General features: G+C 41.6%; 1 protein-coding gene across 3 annotated transcripts in view; it reads left to right on the forward strand.

Moving 5' to 3' along the window:
- LOC103183272 (tumor necrosis factor receptor superfamily member 19) overlaps positions 1 to 17095 on the forward strand; it is a 50644-nt gene that overhangs the window by 25926 nt on the left and 7623 nt on the right. For all 3 annotated transcript variants that reach the window (XM_007900652.2, XM_042334471.1, XM_007900653.2), the window contains exons 6-7: positions 13970 to 14134; positions 16357 to 16482. In XM_007900652.2, coding sequence (XP_007898843.1) covers positions 13970 to 14134; positions 16357 to 16482 — 291 coding nt within the window. The remainder of the gene's footprint in view (positions 1 to 13969; positions 14135 to 16356; positions 16483 to 17095) is intronic.

The raw sequence follows: 17095 nt of genomic DNA on the forward strand, positions 1-17095 counted from the left end.
GAGTGCCATGTTAGGTTTTGAGCTTAAAATCCTAGCATTGGGGCTTGAACCCATAATCTTCTCGACTCGAGAGTTATCAAGTGAGCCAGGCTGATAGACTGATTATATTCGTGAGTGAGCCTTCACATTGAGTGTCAGCTGAGTTCAATCACAACAGTAAAATATGTTATGGAACAGCCTTTAATTTCACAACTTGTCATATCCTTCTGTCTCCTGCCCACCCTCCCACCCAACACCAGCAGACATGCAGAATTTTCCTATCATTCTATCCAAATTAAAAGGTTTAGCATATACATATAAAATATGTTTTTGCTCACACTGTAGAGCAGTGATGGCCAACCTGTGGCTCTGAGACGCTGCCCAAGTGAAGGGCGCTAAATAAATACCAGCTGTTGTTGTTGTGAAGAAGCAGCTCCCCAAACATATGCATGAGTCTAGGTAAGTCCTTGTACGATCGGTAGTGCATTTTCATTTTTTTCTTGATTGAATATTTCATGATTTATAGTATAAATCAAGAAATATTCAACTTAGAAAATTTATTTTGTTGGCCATCCATAAAGGTTGGCAACCACTGTTGTAGAGGTTCAGCTTGAATAGTATGATCGGTATCGAGAGCACAACGACAGCTAAGAGAATGTGGAGAATTTGATTACGATAGTGTTGGAATTTGCTTGATAAATGCAAACAAAAGGCGTATTGTCGAGCGATTTCTAATCCAGTTCCAGGAACAGTCAGTAATCTGATTTTCATGTCTTTACGTGAGTATTGATTTAGATCAGATGGTAAGGTATTAAACTCTGCTCTCCAACCAGTCTTGGAGACTGCAGAGTGCAGTCAATCAGTGCTCCCGAGATCACAAGCAGATGTGTGCAGTGCTTCCTTGCTTTGTATTTTTTGCATTGACATCACTTTAATGTTAAAGTCTAATAATAATACAGTGATCTCCTCTCTTACTGATTAAATCTTTCTGAAGCACTACTCATTCTTCCTTTAATATGCAAAATCTTTGGGCAAATCCTGGTAGAAACTATCTTCAACCCACTTATTATAGTTGCTTTCAGGTAACGCTTATTCCACAGTAAAAATACCCCCCAACTCCCACTTAAACTTGATCTCATAGTCTAAGTTGATAATTCAGTGCAGTGCAGTGCTGGGGGAGTGCTATAGTGTCAGAGGTGATGTCCTTCAATGAAATGTCAAACTAAGATTGTGTTTGACTGTTCAAATGGACATTAAGGATCCATTGGCACTATTCAAAAAATGAAGGGAGTTTCTCCTTGTGTTCTGGCCAACAATACCCCAAATAAAATTAGTTATTCACTTCATGGCTGTTTGTGGGACATTGCTGTGTGAAAATTGGCTGTCACATTTGCCAATAAAAACAGTTGGTGCACACTTGACAATAATTACAGTAAAGCACATTTTGGTGTAATTGGCACAATAAAATGTTAGCTGTTCTTTAAATATACCATAGCTGATCAGGAGTCATATTTGATTTGTGTTCAGTTTGCAGCTTTCCATCTCTGATTCCCACTCTGGATGCTGTCAAATTGTCAACTGCAGGATTTTAAAACTGACTTTGTGACACTCAAATATTTTGCAACATTGCAATATTTCTGAAATTGTAAAGGTATAACATTAATGAGCAATCTGCCAGGCAGGATTTGACGATGTGTGGTTTTCACTGACAGAGTTGAGTGGTGCCTGAAGCATCTACAGGGAAAAAGTCCATAATTAGCAGGTTTTGGAGTCTTTAAGTCTGAGCAATTTATTAGAATATGTCTGGAGCTTGGTTGAAAGTTATATAATAATAATCCTTGCATTTAATATAGTGCCTTCTGTCTCGAAGAGCTTCACAGCCACAGCCTCTCAAAGGACCACAATCAGCCATGAAGTGAACTGTGAAGTGTAGTGGAAGGAGATTTGAAGGTGATAGTAGTAGCCAATTGTACACAGCAATATCTCAAAACGTGTCACAGCCACAATGTTATCTGGGGGATTGTCCAGGACACCAGGGAAAACTCCTTTCTCTTTTTGAATAGTGCCAAGGGATCTTTTACGATCACTTGAACAAACAGACTGGACCTTTTATCGTATTGGCATTTATTATTAGAAATTGGCCCAGTTGATGAATTATGAAATAAGAGGTACAGTTGAAGCTGGAGGAGTTAAATAGTGCACCGTGTTTGCCTTAAGAGCATTAGGGTCCAATTTGCAGTATTTCCTAATCGATTTCTCAATAGGAAATAATAATATTATAATATAATAATAAATATGTGGTTATTGAATATCGGAAGCACATCCAATGCTTTAGAAATTAAATATCTAAATTTTGGAAATTTTTTGATTCACTTGAGTTGGAAGACAAGTCTTTGCAGCTCTTAAAGCATTATTTAAGCAAACCAAAGGTGACTGGTACTTAGCTGTAATTGGGGAATTCCTCTGTTTAAACGCTTGAGCATTGATTTGTGTAATATTATTGCATCCCGCTAGTACTGTATGCACAAGCACTCTTTCATAAAACTAGCTTTTGAACTTCCTTTCAAAAGAAAACCTGCTCACACGGTTTTGCCAATGGGCCTGACCTTCAAGGGTTCTGCACTCCACAGCTGGATCCATAGATGTTTTGCTTTTCTCTCACTGTTGCATCATTTAGATGTTTGACCAGAGAGATATTGTAATTGGAATATTACAATAGGCAGGGCCTCCTTATTGAATTAAACACCCCGATCCTCCATTATTCCCGCACTTACCGTCTGCATCAAACCGTGAGAAATGACCTCCTGACCCGACCACACAGGTGCACTTGCTGGCCAGTTGTTTTAAATCTTGCAAAATGTAGTTTTGATCCATCAACCCACGCACAGAAGAACTGTGCTTGTCGGTAAGTGCACATGTGGCAATGAATCATGGCGTATTGAATCACGGGAAACTTAGTTTGGACCTGTCAAAACATACACACTTACCGGCTACATTGAATTACTCATGTGCAGTGTAGATTATTGATTAAATCGGACTTCATATGACTTATACAGTTTGTCTGCAACTCGGACTTTGCACGAGTCATATTAAATGTTACGGTCCTGACAGATATGCAAGTTTTACTATATTCGAAAAGGGAAGGGAGTTTTTCTCCCGGTGTCCTGGCCAAAAATTCCTTCAATGAAATTGGTCACTCACTCCATCCATAGTTGTGTGTGGGACATTGGTGTCCTCAACTGACTGTCCGCAGTCCAGAAAATACAGTCAAAAACTAATTTACAGTAGATTCTGTGTCTGGTGGCTTAAATAACTGTGATATGGTGCTATTTGAAATGCAAGGATTATTATCATTATCATCATGCAGAATTGTGCAAAAAAACAATCTTCAGTTGAAAGCAGGTCACCTGCATTTCTTAAAAAAAGAAACAAATTCTTAAAGCATCAGAATTTTAAGGACGTGCCTTTAAGAAGAGTGGTGGAATATCAAGCCTTCTATTATTGACCTTCATATCATCTCAAACCTGATTGTAATATAACTAATCTGTAAGCATCATATTAATAGAGTAAGTGTGCAATCATGCAGTGTTTCTTGACTCAGTGCTCAATTAACTCTTGCAACTCAACATCGAAATACTGCAGATAAAAAATAGGAGCAATTAGATGCTTTCCTTCAAGCCAGATCTGCCAAATTTTCATTATAAATCAGGGCTATAGTTTCTATATTATTTTTGTGGCAAGCAAATTACTGTGGGATCAAGTTATTAAAAGATTAACGGGTTCTGCATGAATTATTGGATGAACATGTAGTTAGTAGAATGTTGCTTCTGCAAATTCTGTTTCTAATTACTTAAATAACTGCGGAAACAAGTTAACACTTGTTAACTTGGGTAGTGTATCCATCCCAAGGATAGTGTCAATGAAGCTGCCTCCCTTCAGGCAGTCTGTCTGCATGTGGCTCTTGTCCAGTGTTTTTTATCAAGGTACAGATGGAAGGATGGACCCATCCAAACCTGCAAAACCTCAATGAGGCTCCATCCAGATAATGTGGGGGTAAATCATTGTTTGGGATAGATACATAGATTGATAGAGTACATAATCAGGCTCTTTGGCCTAATTAGTCCCTGCCTGTGTTCATATCCCACACAATCCCTCATCCCTCTTATTCCCCCTCCCCTGTACCCCTCTATTCCTTTGTCCCTCATGTATGCTCCAGATTTTCTCTTAAATACCTTGATGCTATTAGTTTCAACTGCAGCTTCTACCGCCTGCGGCTGAGACTTTAAGCACTCTGAGACACTACCCTGGATGGAGGGCGCAATATAAATGCAAGTTGTTGTTGTTGAGATGTGCTTATCTTCAGATGTTAAGTCCCGATCTCCCTGGATTTTGGGTGGACAGCAAAGATCCCATGACACTATCTAAAGAAAGATTACCTCACCATTATCCTGGCCAGCAATCCTCTGGATAAATGTGTCCATTTTCTTTGTGATTGTTTGTAGGACCTCACTGTATGCAAAATGGCTGCCATATACTCCTCCAAAAAAGTCACTACAGTTCACAGTAAATGCTCCCTTTGAGACATTTTGACATCATAAGGTACTATAAATATGCAAACTTCTGCTTGATCAATATTTGAAATTCAACGATGCAATATATTTATTTCTACTCTCTGCATCCTCTCCATATGATTTTTGCAGATATCAGCCTGGCTCAATGAAAAGCACTCTCACCTCTGAGTCAGAGCTATGTAAACTGAAGCCCTGTTTGGGGACTTTAAACTCACAGTTTAGGCTGATACTCCAGGCCAGTGCTGGGGCCATCACTTCAGTTGAGACTTTAAACCAAGATCATGTTTGCCTGTTCAGGTGGACATTGTTCTAATCCTTGCTTTTGATATAGCGCCTTATCACGTTGTTGAGACGCCTCAAAGCGCTTCACAGAATCTATTTTAAAGTGGATTGACTGTATTTTGTGGGTGAAACGAGGCAGGCAATTGCACACAGCAGTGTTCCACAAAGGCGTGGATAGAGTAAACTAATTGCTTTTTTGGAGGCATCATTATCCACGGAAAGCAATCCACCAACCAGGTTCCTACTTACTGCTAGGTAAAAAGAGGCACATGAAGTAAGGAAACTTCCCTAAGGTTTCGGCCCGGCCGGGAATCAAACCTGGATCCTCTCGCTTGTGAAGCAGTGCGCTAACCATTACACTACGGACTCCACAGTGCAGTTTGACTAAAGGAAAATCAACTGCAGCAGAACTGCTGTCAGTGTAAGATCTGCTGATTTGGCAGCACGTGTTGATGTCATGTTAATGCTGCGATGCATCGATGCACATTCTTTCGACTTCTGGCAAGTAGGGTAAGTGGACCGGATACCTAAAACCAGCTCTGTTCATGCGGGGTGAACTTTGAAAAGTGTAATAGAGAACTAAACCGGGAGAAAGGGATGGAGAATTTATAAGTGTTGACCGAATACACGTTCATAGTGATTTTTAAGATGGTTTTGAAAGTCGTGAGAAAAGGAGAGAGACAAAGAAAGTTGCGTGGGGCACAGTGGTTGAAAGCTCAGCCACCAGTGATGGGATGAAGGGAGCGAATAACAAGCTAATGACCAACTGTAACAGCAACCACCAGAGTGGATCTGATCCTATGGATTAGAACAGAAGAAAGTAGTTTGTTTCTCTTGAGTATTTGAAGGAGATAAGATCACAGGTGAAGCCTTTTTTAGTTGGGCTCTTATCCTTTGCTGATTCCCTTTACAGCTGCATTACTCTTTATTGAGCTCTTCTGTATCTCTTGTCAACAGTGGTTGTTCGGCTTACTGCAATTTGCTTTGAATTGTTAACTGGAATAAAGTTAAGATGCTCTTGAGGTTTACATTCTTTGCCTGGAACATTTTGTTACTGTCTCTGGTCCTTCGTGACTGGCTGCTTTCTCTTGTGGTTGAAGTAATTTAGGTGCTTTGCTTAGAACACAGATAATCTATGCTGCTAAAGCCGTGGTCGTTTGTGGTGCGATTGTTTTAATAGAGATTTTTTTAGATAAGAAGATATTTTAACCAACTTGTGAATTGCAGTCTGGCTCAGTTGGTACTACTCAAGCCCCTGAGTCAGAAAGTTCAGGACTTCGAATTGACATAGTCTAGGCTGATATTCGAATGCATTGCTGGGGGGGGGCTGTTGGATCGTTGTTGCGATGCCTTCCTTTGGATGAGATGTTAAACCAAGGTCAGTCTTGTTTGCCTGTTTAGGTGGATGTTAAAAGATCCTATGTCACTATTCAAAAAGAGAAGGGGGTTTCTCTCAGTATCCTGGACAACAATCCCCCAAGTAAAATTTGTCATTTACTTCATGGCTGTTTGTGGGACATTGTTATGTGCAAATTGGCTGCTGTGTTTACCCACAAAACATACAGTTACTACAATTTAGAGAAGTAAGCCGGGAGAATACTTCACAGGATTTTTCATAAAGTACAGTGATTCCCAATTTGAGGCTTGATCCCATTACCTTTTGACTCAGAGGCGTGAGCTACCAACTGAGCCAAGCTGAAATTACAAGGCGCAATATTAAATTAAAGGATTATTTTTTTGACGAGAAATAATTTGTACTGGAGCTATTAAAACTACATTCTTCTTATTATAGAACTGATACCTTGCTTTTACATTTGTATCTTTCATATCACGGCCCATACAAAGTCATATGGATACAATCCAGATGCAGTCAGGAATCGCAAACAATACCTTAACAATTCTAAACTAATGGTCTTTATTTATGGGTCACGGTCAACTCTGCAGTGTGTGCATTCCTCTCTTTGGGTCATGCCCCTCCCTCTCAATTTACTCCCAACTCCTCCTTTGGGTCCCCTATTATTCCCACTGATCATAAGAAATGTGGAGGAAGCTCCTTCTTTAATGCATTTGCTTCAAGGCACTTGCCTTGGCAACCATTGATAGAATTCAAAGCAATCTGGGCAGAATTAGTAAATGGACTTTAGAAAAACATGACAAATGGAGAAATTGTTTAATGTGGCCGATTGAATAATCCATGTGAAATGTGCCTTCAGTAAATACAATACAAGGCAAATTTACATTTATATAGCAGCTTTCACATCGGTAGGACGTCCCAAGGCGCTGGACAGTCAAATAACCATCAGTTAAGATAGAGAATGGAAGGAGAAATGACAAGGGCAGCACTGAAATCTTCAGGCCTACCCATTATGCTGAGCGAAGGCTCCCCATTTTCTCCCCCTGACTTCAGAACAATGGCTGTGGCCAAAGCCAATTCCAAAACATTGCTGCCAAGTTGTTCTAATTGTTTCCAATTCCAAAATCTTTAATGGTGGCCGACATTGGGGGAGGCTATTCAAACCCCAAACTAGGTAAAATTGTGTTGTTCCTTATTTACCACAAATCTGTTAAGAAACATTGCATTTTTCACCCAATGGTAACAGCTTCAAATAGGAATAGATCCTCTAGCCTTAACATCCAATTTCATACAAATGCATTCAATATACTGTGCAGAACCACCTCATTATAGTGCGGTAATTGTGGGTTGAGTGGGGGGTTGGGCATAAAATCCCAAACCCAAACTATAATGGAATGTGCTTGCCAGTGCTCTATATGCACTGCACATGTGCGCAGAAAGTGGTTAGCTCTATTGGGGTTTCAAAATGCCAACTGCACAAATCATTTTGTAAACTACAACTACTCGAAACATTTTTGGAGTTTTTTCTAGTTTTTGAAATACTACAGTGCAGTCTTCATTATAATGCGGGGATTGGGATTCATGAACCTGTTGTAGTGAGGTGCAATAAGAGATTTGACTGCATGCGTGTACAATGACTGGTACGCAGCAAACGCTCCCAAGCAGATACTGCACTAAAAGAAAAAATGAGCGACTTTGGAGTCACAGGTCGCCACAATGTCACTTCCTGTCTGTGCTCCAGAATTGATGGCAACCGAATGAACTGGAAGTTGGACGTTCTATAGTGTGGGATGAAGCCTCCATGAATGGGCAAAGAATGGGGTCCACAGCGTAGCCACTTTATAAGAGAATTTGTGCAATAGAGCAATGCGTTATAGCAGGCCTGCACTGTAAAGCACTCTGAGATGCTACCAACTGTGAAGGGCGATTATAAATGCAAATTGTTGTCGTTATAGTTAATTTACCTTAAGAGATCAAATATTAGGCGGAATCCACGCCCGCATAAAATGGGTGTTTTCATATATACAGGATGACCAAAAGGTTGTGATATCTACCCTATTATCTAACAAAAAATCATCATTTATTAAAGACTTATTAGACTTGTTATGGTATCACAACTTTTTGGTGACTCTGTATAGATAATATTTTTTAAATGGAGCATATTTTGTACTTAAGATATGTGCTCTGGAATTATACACACTAAGACAGAACATTATCTCCAGGAGTAGCTCGAGGTTTGTTGTTACTTAATAACAGCTCCACCCAGCAACGTAGCACACTTTGGCAAGATTTGTATTTCCAGACACCAAGAAGACGCCATGCTATGTGCACTGGGCTGCACCACCAATTTTCTCTCTGCGTAATAATATGTCCGGAAAATTATACCTGCTTGAATCGTGTGACCAAAAAATTGATCAATACACCTGCACAGAATTACCCAGGATTAACAAAAATAACATTGAAATCAAATAAGTATGACTCCCTTAAACTGTTCCTTGGAATCGCACCAGAGTAAACTGTGTGAATCTTACAAAAATCCTGTGCAAACAGATACATAACGGGAGAGTCCAGATTTTTAAAAAACATTATTTCACAGATGATTCATCCTCATGCAAAACAATAATTACACTGAATGGCTGAGATTCTTTCCATTTTGTGTGTCAGCTTGGCTAAGTTGGTTGCACTCTCGCTGCTGAGTTAGGAGGTTGTACGTTGTGGGGTAAGTGCTGCATTGTCAGTAGTGCCATCTTTCGGATGAGATGTTTCATCGAGGTCCTATCTTGTCTGTTCAACAACAACGTTTCGCCCACAAATATACAGTCAATTCACTTTACAGCATATTCTGTGAAGCGCTTTGAGACGTCTAGAAGACGTGAAAAGCGCTATATCAAATGCAAGGATTATTATTATTATTATAACAACAACATGCATTTATAAAGCGCCCATCACGTGGGGTAATGTCTTGGAGCATCTAACAGTGGCAGAACCTGGATATTAAAGATTCCATAACAATAAGAAGAAGCGAATTTCGCCTGGTATCCTGCCCAGCAATCCTCCAGATAAAATTGCTGTATGCAAATTGGCTACCACATCTGCATTCAATTTACAACACTTTACAATAATTTCAGTGAAGCGTTTGAGACGATTAAATGACGTAACAACAAATGCAAGGATGATTATTATTATTGTATTATCTACACCCTTAGTGAAATCCATGGATGCAGTACAGAACAATGTTCCACATTTTAATGTTATTCTTCTTGTGCATTGTACTGGCTCAGCTGATAGCACTCTCATCTCTGAGGTAGAAGGTTGCCAATTCAAGCCCCATGTAACAATTCAAAAAGGTCTAGGCTGATACCATAATACAGTGTGCTGCATAAGAGGTGTGCTTCTTCGAATGAGGCATTAGACCAAGAACCTGTTTAAGGATCTCATGGCACTATTTGAAAAGAGCAGGGAGTTTCTCTTGGTGTCCTGCCAACAATCTGTCAGATAAAATTGTGGATTTACTTCATGGCTGTTTGTGGGAAATGGCTGTACGTAAATTGGCTGTTGTGCTCACCTACAAAATACACAGTGTGCACTTGACATTATTTCCTATCGAGAACTTTGACATGTCCTCCTGACATGAAAGGTACCGTATCAAATGTAATAAATATTATTGTTATATTACATTACACGTTAGGTACAAATAGCCATCCATCGCTAAAGCCAAGCTCAATAAGCTTTGACACAAATTGTGCTGCATGACCGATGAGGGGATCTGATTTGCGGCCGTTCAAGGAAGAAAGCCTTATTCAATACAAACACGAAGCGGAAGCTTCATCAAGGAGTAAACTAACACAGCCTTGCTCATTGAGGAGGTACCAAGCAGCTTTCAGAGATTTTCCCACAGGGAGCATAAACAAATTGGAGGACGGTTACAAAGCAGTTCGGGCATCAGAGAACCTCTTAGCTGGGTACTATATAGGTGCTATATAAAAGCGCTTCATAGAATATATTGTAAAGTGAATTGATTGTATATTTTGTGGGCTAAACGCAGCAGCCAAATGCACACAGCAGTGACCCACAAATATATATGGATGGATGATTGAAAGAGGGAGAAAAATAAATGCATTGAGGAGGGTGAAGTAAAGAAGTGGGAAGGGAATTTAAGGCCAATAGTCAGGCCCTATACTTGGGCAAACCAGTGGCAATGGGATTTACCAATAGAGATTCAGTCATTGTAGATCACAACAACATCAACAAACTACATTTGTAGAGCGCCTTTCAAGTCAGCAGGACATCCCAAAGCACTGGACAGTCAGGGATCTGCACCCAAGTTGGTGGTTGGGATCAGATGGGGAGAGGGCGGGGAGGGTAGAGGTAGGAGGGTGACCGGTTGGGTCCCTGCTAGGTTGCTGACTTGCTAGGGCCTTCTTCAAACCTCTCTCTTGTAATATGTGCATGTCCCCACATCCGGTCCCTCACCAGCACCGCCTTCTACCACCTCCCGACGCACCGCCAATACCTCTCCCCAAAAACCGCTGAAACCCTGGTCCATGCCTTTGTCACCTCTCAGCTGGACTAATACAACGCCCTCCTCGCCAGTCTCCCATCCACTACCATCCATAAAATCCAAATCATTCAAAACTCTGCCACCCGTATTCTCACCCGCACGAAACTCCACTCCCCGATTACCCCAGTCCTTGCCAGACTGCACTGGCTGCCTGTCCCAGAGAGGATCGACTTCAAGATCCTCACCCTTGTATTCAAGTCCTTGCACTCCTCTACACCCCCCCCCTACCTCTCTGACCTCCTCTCTCCTCAAAACAGTACCCGTTGCCTTCGTTCCTCCGGGTCTGGCCTCTTCCTCGTCCCCCGAGTCCTCCGCTCCACCCTCGGTGGCCGTTCCTTCAGCCACTGTGCCCCGAGGCTCTGGAACTGCCTTCCTCACTCCCTTCGCCTCGCTCCCTCTCTTCCCATTTTCAGATCTCTGCTGAAGACCTTTCTTTTCGACTGCGCCTTTGATCACCTTCCCACCCCTCCCCCTGGCTCGGCCCTGGATCCGTTACTGTAAAGCGCTCTGAGACGCCAACCGGCATGGAGGGCGTTATATAAATCCAAGTTGTTGTTGTTGTTAGTTGGTCAGCCTGGCTCAAATCTCACCTGGCTGTAGAAATCTCACCTTGAGGTTTGGTGGGTAAGCAGGTCCGAGAAGTAGGGAGATGCCACGGTATGATGGGAGTACAGAGTTTAATGCAGTTGAGTGTACGGGCGGCAAAGTTCCGTATAGGTTCAGGGCTGTAGTGTAGCCTGACCCCTCCCTCTTCAATCATGATGAGTCAGTCATTTTTGCTCCCTGTTTGTTCTGTTGCCAAATGCTTTTCAAATGTTCAAATCCAAAATGCTGAAGGAAGTGCATTTAGGAATCTGTTTGTTCAGAGCTTGGTTAGTGTTTCTCTTTTGTTGTTAACATTCAATGTCATCTGTTGAGTCCATCATAGGAAGACTGTTTAAGATCAAAGCCTCCTGTTTTTTCAGTGGGATGTGCCTCGCCTTTTGTGTGTGTGTGTATACCAGAATAAATCTCCATTATGTAGTTGCATTTCAGCAACTGACATATGACTCATGCATAATATCATTTTATTGTAGGGTTCTCATTCTCCACCATTGTTTTCACCAATTTTTCATTCCCATCCAATTTTCTTTCCTCTGTTAAAAGTGCTGATGTAAGGTGTCAGCCTGGCTCAGTTGGTAACACCCTTGCCTCTTGAGTCAAAAGGGTACAAAACTGACATCGGGACTTTGAACTCACATAGTCTAGGCCGACGATCCAGTGAGGTGCTGGGGGAATGCTTCAATGTTGGAGGTGCCATCCTTTGGATGAGACTTTAGACCGAGGTCCCTCAGGTTGACGTTAAAGGTTCCATCAGTTTCATGAAGAGACTTCCATATGGGTGAGGTGCTAGAGCACTGTTGGTGACCAGAAAAATATACATAACAATAATCCTTGCATTTGCTACAATTCCTTATCACTTTGTCTAGATGCTCAAAGTGCTTCACAGGAGCATCCCTCCACTCCTCTGCACTCCCCTACCTCTCTGACCTCCACTCCTCTGCACTCCCCTACCTCTCTGACCTCCTCTCTCCTCAAAATAGTGCCCGTTGCCTTCGTTCCTCCGGGTCTGGCCTCCTCCTTGTCCCCCGAGTCCACCACTCCATCCTCAGCAGCCGTGCCTTCAGCCACTATTTTGCCCACAAAATATACAGTCAATTACACTAAAGTAACATAGTGCAGTTTATTTATTTATAACTTTATTTATTATAAATTTATTTAATCTTTGTGTTATTTGTTGTAACACAGTGCAGTGCTACATCTAGGTGCACTTCATGTTTTGCTTTGCAAGCAAGACACCTGGGTTCAATTCCAGGCAGGGCGAAACCTTGGGCAAGTTTCCTTACTCCACACAGAGCCTAATAATAATCCCTCCAAAAAACCCAAAAAACAATAATAAATTGGTCATTTTCAATCTACGACTGTTTGTGGGACATTGCTGTGCGCAATTGGCTGCCGCGTTCGCCCACAAATATACAGTCAATTCACTTTACAGTATATTCTGTGAAGCGCTTTGGGACGTCCTCCCGACGTGAAAAGCGCTATATCAAATGCAAGGATTATTATTATTATTATTATTATTATTATGTTGCACTGTATATGCGAGTACACACAGTCACTACACTTTACAGTAAAATCTTTTTGAGATGTCACCCTAATGTGAAAGGCACTGTATCAAATGCAAAGATTAGGTTGATGAAACTCATTGGGAATCGTTGGTCCATTTTTTGTTTTCAGTTAATATATCAAAAGAGTGGAGATTCCTTATGATAACTGGAGGCTTCTCCCAGTAACTGGAGGCACATTATGTGTGTTCGAGGTGATGTGCGGGAACTCTGCCTGGGAGGATTTCCCTCGATCACTATGATGTATTTCCAGATTCCGTAATTAAGGAATTCTTTTTGAAATCGCCAGGTTTGGAGCACACTGGCTCCATGGCATGTTTATGATTGATGCACAAATTGTGTTGTTGGATGCACTGTATCTCTTAAAAATTCACTGACCTTTCTGACAATGACACTGGAGACGTGCATTTACAACCAAACAAAAACATTGTTCACAATGGTTGAGAGTTATAATAAAAATAATCCTTGCATTTGATATAGCGCTTTTCACGTCGGGAGGACGTTGTTCATGATGTCCACCTCTTCAGCCGAAGTAATGAGTTACAAGTAAAAAACAAAAGTGTCTGGAGTTTGAAACTGGTACTAAATCAATGCATGAATGGAAGTAGATTAAGAACGTTTATCTGCTCGTAAGCGTTAGAAACTGCTTCACTACATTCCCATGTGTTTTAAAATGAATAAATTGTCTTTTGTTTTTTTATCAGAATTGAGGTTTTCCTGTCTTGTACTTCTAGCCATTCTTTTTCCCCGTGGTCCTGCAACCGCATCCACCTCAGCCCCTCCCACCCTTCCTCCCTCGTTCCTCCCATCCGTCCCTCGCCCACTCCATCTCCCACCACCCTCACCTTGCTCCCTCCTTCCCCGACTTTAAAGTCTACCTTAAGACCTATCTTTTCAGCTGTATTTTCAATTAACTCCATTCCTCCCTACCCTCCTAACCTCAGGCTTTCAGTTAGTTAGGTGAAGCACTTCAAGATATGCTCCCCAAGTGAAAGTAACTAAATTAACGTTAGTTGTTGCTGTATTTCTAACTCATATATTTGCTTGTTCTCCTCAGGCAGTACCAGAGTAAACCTGGTGAAGATCCCGTCCACTGCCTCCAGCCCTCGTGATACTGCTCTGGCAGCTGTTATATGCAGTGCACTGGCTATGGTTCTGCTGGCTCTCCTCATCCTGTGTGTCATTTACTGCAAGAAACAATTTATGGAGAAAAAACCCAGCTGTAAGTTTCCTGTTTTGAATTCCTTGGCTTCCACCTTGGTGTAAATCCATTGACCTTGGAGGCCTGAAATCTCATCTGCTCTTAGCCTTAAGGCCACTGTCTTCATAATTTGAGAGAGTGCAGAAATTTGGAGAATTCTTAACTTTGGTCTTAATTTGGAAGCTGTCTTTCTGGTTTTATGGTTGGTTACATTGGAAAGCTTCTTTGGGTCCTGTCCTTCCAGCAAAAAAAATCTAACTGTGTTTTGCATTCACAGATGAAAAGTCATTGGATCCAATTGCTTCATGCTAACTCTTTGTTACAGAGTTGGGTCGGCCCTATCTGGAAGTAGTAGGAGATCTGACTCCAAATGGGATGCTCCCAGATTTGACGCCAGCTTTGACACTGTTTTCCATTACCTGTTGCCTCCAGAGAGATGGGCTTGACTCTGGAGACAACTCTATGTAAAAGCACCATTAGTCTCCCTTTCTAACCAAATGTAATTAGCAGGGCCGATCCTGAATGGGAGCAGCATGTAATATTTTCCTTTGAACAGCCCAGTGTCTGTGTTGTTTGTGCGTCTGTGGTGTTTGTGTTTGTGTGTAGGGTGCGTATCTGTAGTGGTTGGTTTGTGTGGTGGTTGTGTCCGTGGTGTACGTATGTCTGTAGTGTGCGCTGTGCCTCCCTGGTGTGTGTATCTGCGATATATGTGTGTATGTGTGTATCTGTGATGCGTATGTTGCATGTCAGTCTGGGAGGCAGAGGACCCAATTGGCATAATAATCGGTTCCAGATCTTGCTCAAAAATTGTACTCACTATAATTGAAAAGGCAATGTTTTCAATTAGACTGACTCAGGGCCAGAACAAACAATTCCATTGAACTGACCCCGATCTCCGTTAATTCGTCCCACTGAAATGGCATGTGCCTTACAGTCTAAAGTCAATCCGTGTACTTTAAAGACCAACTAACTGCTTGCAATTAGGAATAGCTTTGACCTTTGCCTTCTTAAAAGCTTGAGGTTCGTAAAGTTTTTCTTCTTGATGGTTGTGGGAAACATGTGTTTGTTGAATTTTTAAAAAAAACTATTTTGTCAGAAGTTTGTGTTTGTAGCTTGATGTAGAGTGGTTCATGTGGTTAACAGGCTATTTACACAAACCATTCTCAGTGTTCTCCATGAAGTCCTGTATAGAGAACGTTAGTCATTTGTGCCCTAAACCGTGACTTCTCATTTCCTTCAAGCAAGCGTGGCGCTTTATTTATAACCTAGCTAAAGCCCTCCTTAAATCTCTTAACCCATGGCACTACATAACAAATTGCTGGCCAAACCCACATTTGTCCTGTCTGCAATACAAGTGATAAACTGCTGCTGTGTTACATCAGATTTGGATGCCTGTGAAGTCTCACTTATTTCTATTGAAATGTCTGACACTGCAATTGGTGTTCATTGTCCCAATATATATTTTTAAAGCACAGCTTTGTTCATTTCAATATGCTTACAATCTAGATCACTATATGAAATTTGTAGTTTCCAGTAGTTTGATGATATTGAATAGCATTCGGAAAACATTCAACAACATCTGGCATTTATATCGCACAACTCATATAGGATAACGTCTCAGAGCGCTTTACAGTGATGGGGCCGGGCACTGAGCAGGGAGAGGGGGAAAGAGAAAAGAAGTAGGTTTCAAGGCGGGACTTGAAGACAGATAGTGAGTGGGTGACATGGAGGGGTAGAGACCGGGAGTTCCAGAAGGTTAAGATCAGAATTTCAGATAATAAGAATCTGAAAGCTTGGCCATCGATGGTGGCACAGATAAGGTGAAGGGTGCACAGCAAGTCTGAGTTAGCCAAGTGATAGGGGTAAGCAGAGGAGTGGGGTAGGAGGACATCACAGAGATAGGAGGTACTAGAGCATGAAGGGATCTACAGATGAGAGTGAGGATCTTGAAATCAATCGACTAGGAGACAGTGAGACAGTGGAGCCTGGTGAGGATAGAGGTAATGGACATGGGGTGTTTGGCGCAGGTGATGGATAGTCGAATTAGGAAACATCATAAAACAGAACCTCCATATTAGTAGGATATTGAAACCCAATTAGATCGATCAGGACCCCAGCTCACTTGGAGTATCAAATCGACGAGAGCTATATAAGCAGGGGAGGCTAAGGTGACTGCAATAGTGTTTCACAATTCTTTATTGTTGGGTAAAGTTCCAATTCTTTCCCTTTTGCTCTCTCCACAGGGTCGATGAGACTGCAGGATTCTCAGCTGGATAGTGCTGAACTGACTCCCTTTGGCAGACACAAGATTAACTTGAGTCCACACAGAACCTGCACACATTGTCAGCAGGGCCCGGTGCAGGCTTGTGGTGAGTGCAGAAAAAAATCAAGAACTGCTTTATTACAGACTTGGCTATACTCCCTCTGTAGTGTGATAGTGTTGGCTCCCCCCCCCACCCCAAGTGCCTGCTTTAAGTGTTTATACTGCAGATTATCTTCTAATGCATTTGTGATAAAGCGATAAATATGAAGACAGTGAGTTTGGAGAAGTCATTTTGTTTGTGCACATATTGCTAACAGGAGCATAAAAGAGTACTCCACATTTATGGGATACTGATGCCCAGTTCAATTGGCTTCTCTTCCTTTCCCACCCCTCCCTCCCCTCATGGTTCACTGAGGACAAAGTTGACTTGTAAGGCCTAAATTTGTATCTTGATTAATAATAACAAATCATAATCTTACATATAATATTGCGCCTTTCACCTCAAGAGAATGCCTCAAAGGACTTCACAAAATAAACTGTAAAGTGTAGTGACTGTGTCATTCATACGCAGGCCAATTTGTGTTTATCAATGTCCCAAAACAGTTATGAAGTGAGTGACCAATTTACTCGGGGGGTTGTTATCCATGACACCAAGGGAAACTCCTCATTCTTTTCGAGTAGTGTAATGGGATCTTAAAATATTCACCTGAACAGGCACA

Source organism: Callorhinchus milii, unplaced genomic scaffold (assembly GCF_018977255.1).
Source record: "Callorhinchus milii isolate IMCB2004 unplaced genomic scaffold, IMCB_Cmil_1.0 Scaffold4, whole genome shotgun sequence".
Lineage (NCBI taxonomy): Eukaryota > Metazoa > Chordata > Chondrichthyes > Chimaeriformes > Callorhinchidae > Callorhinchus > Callorhinchus milii.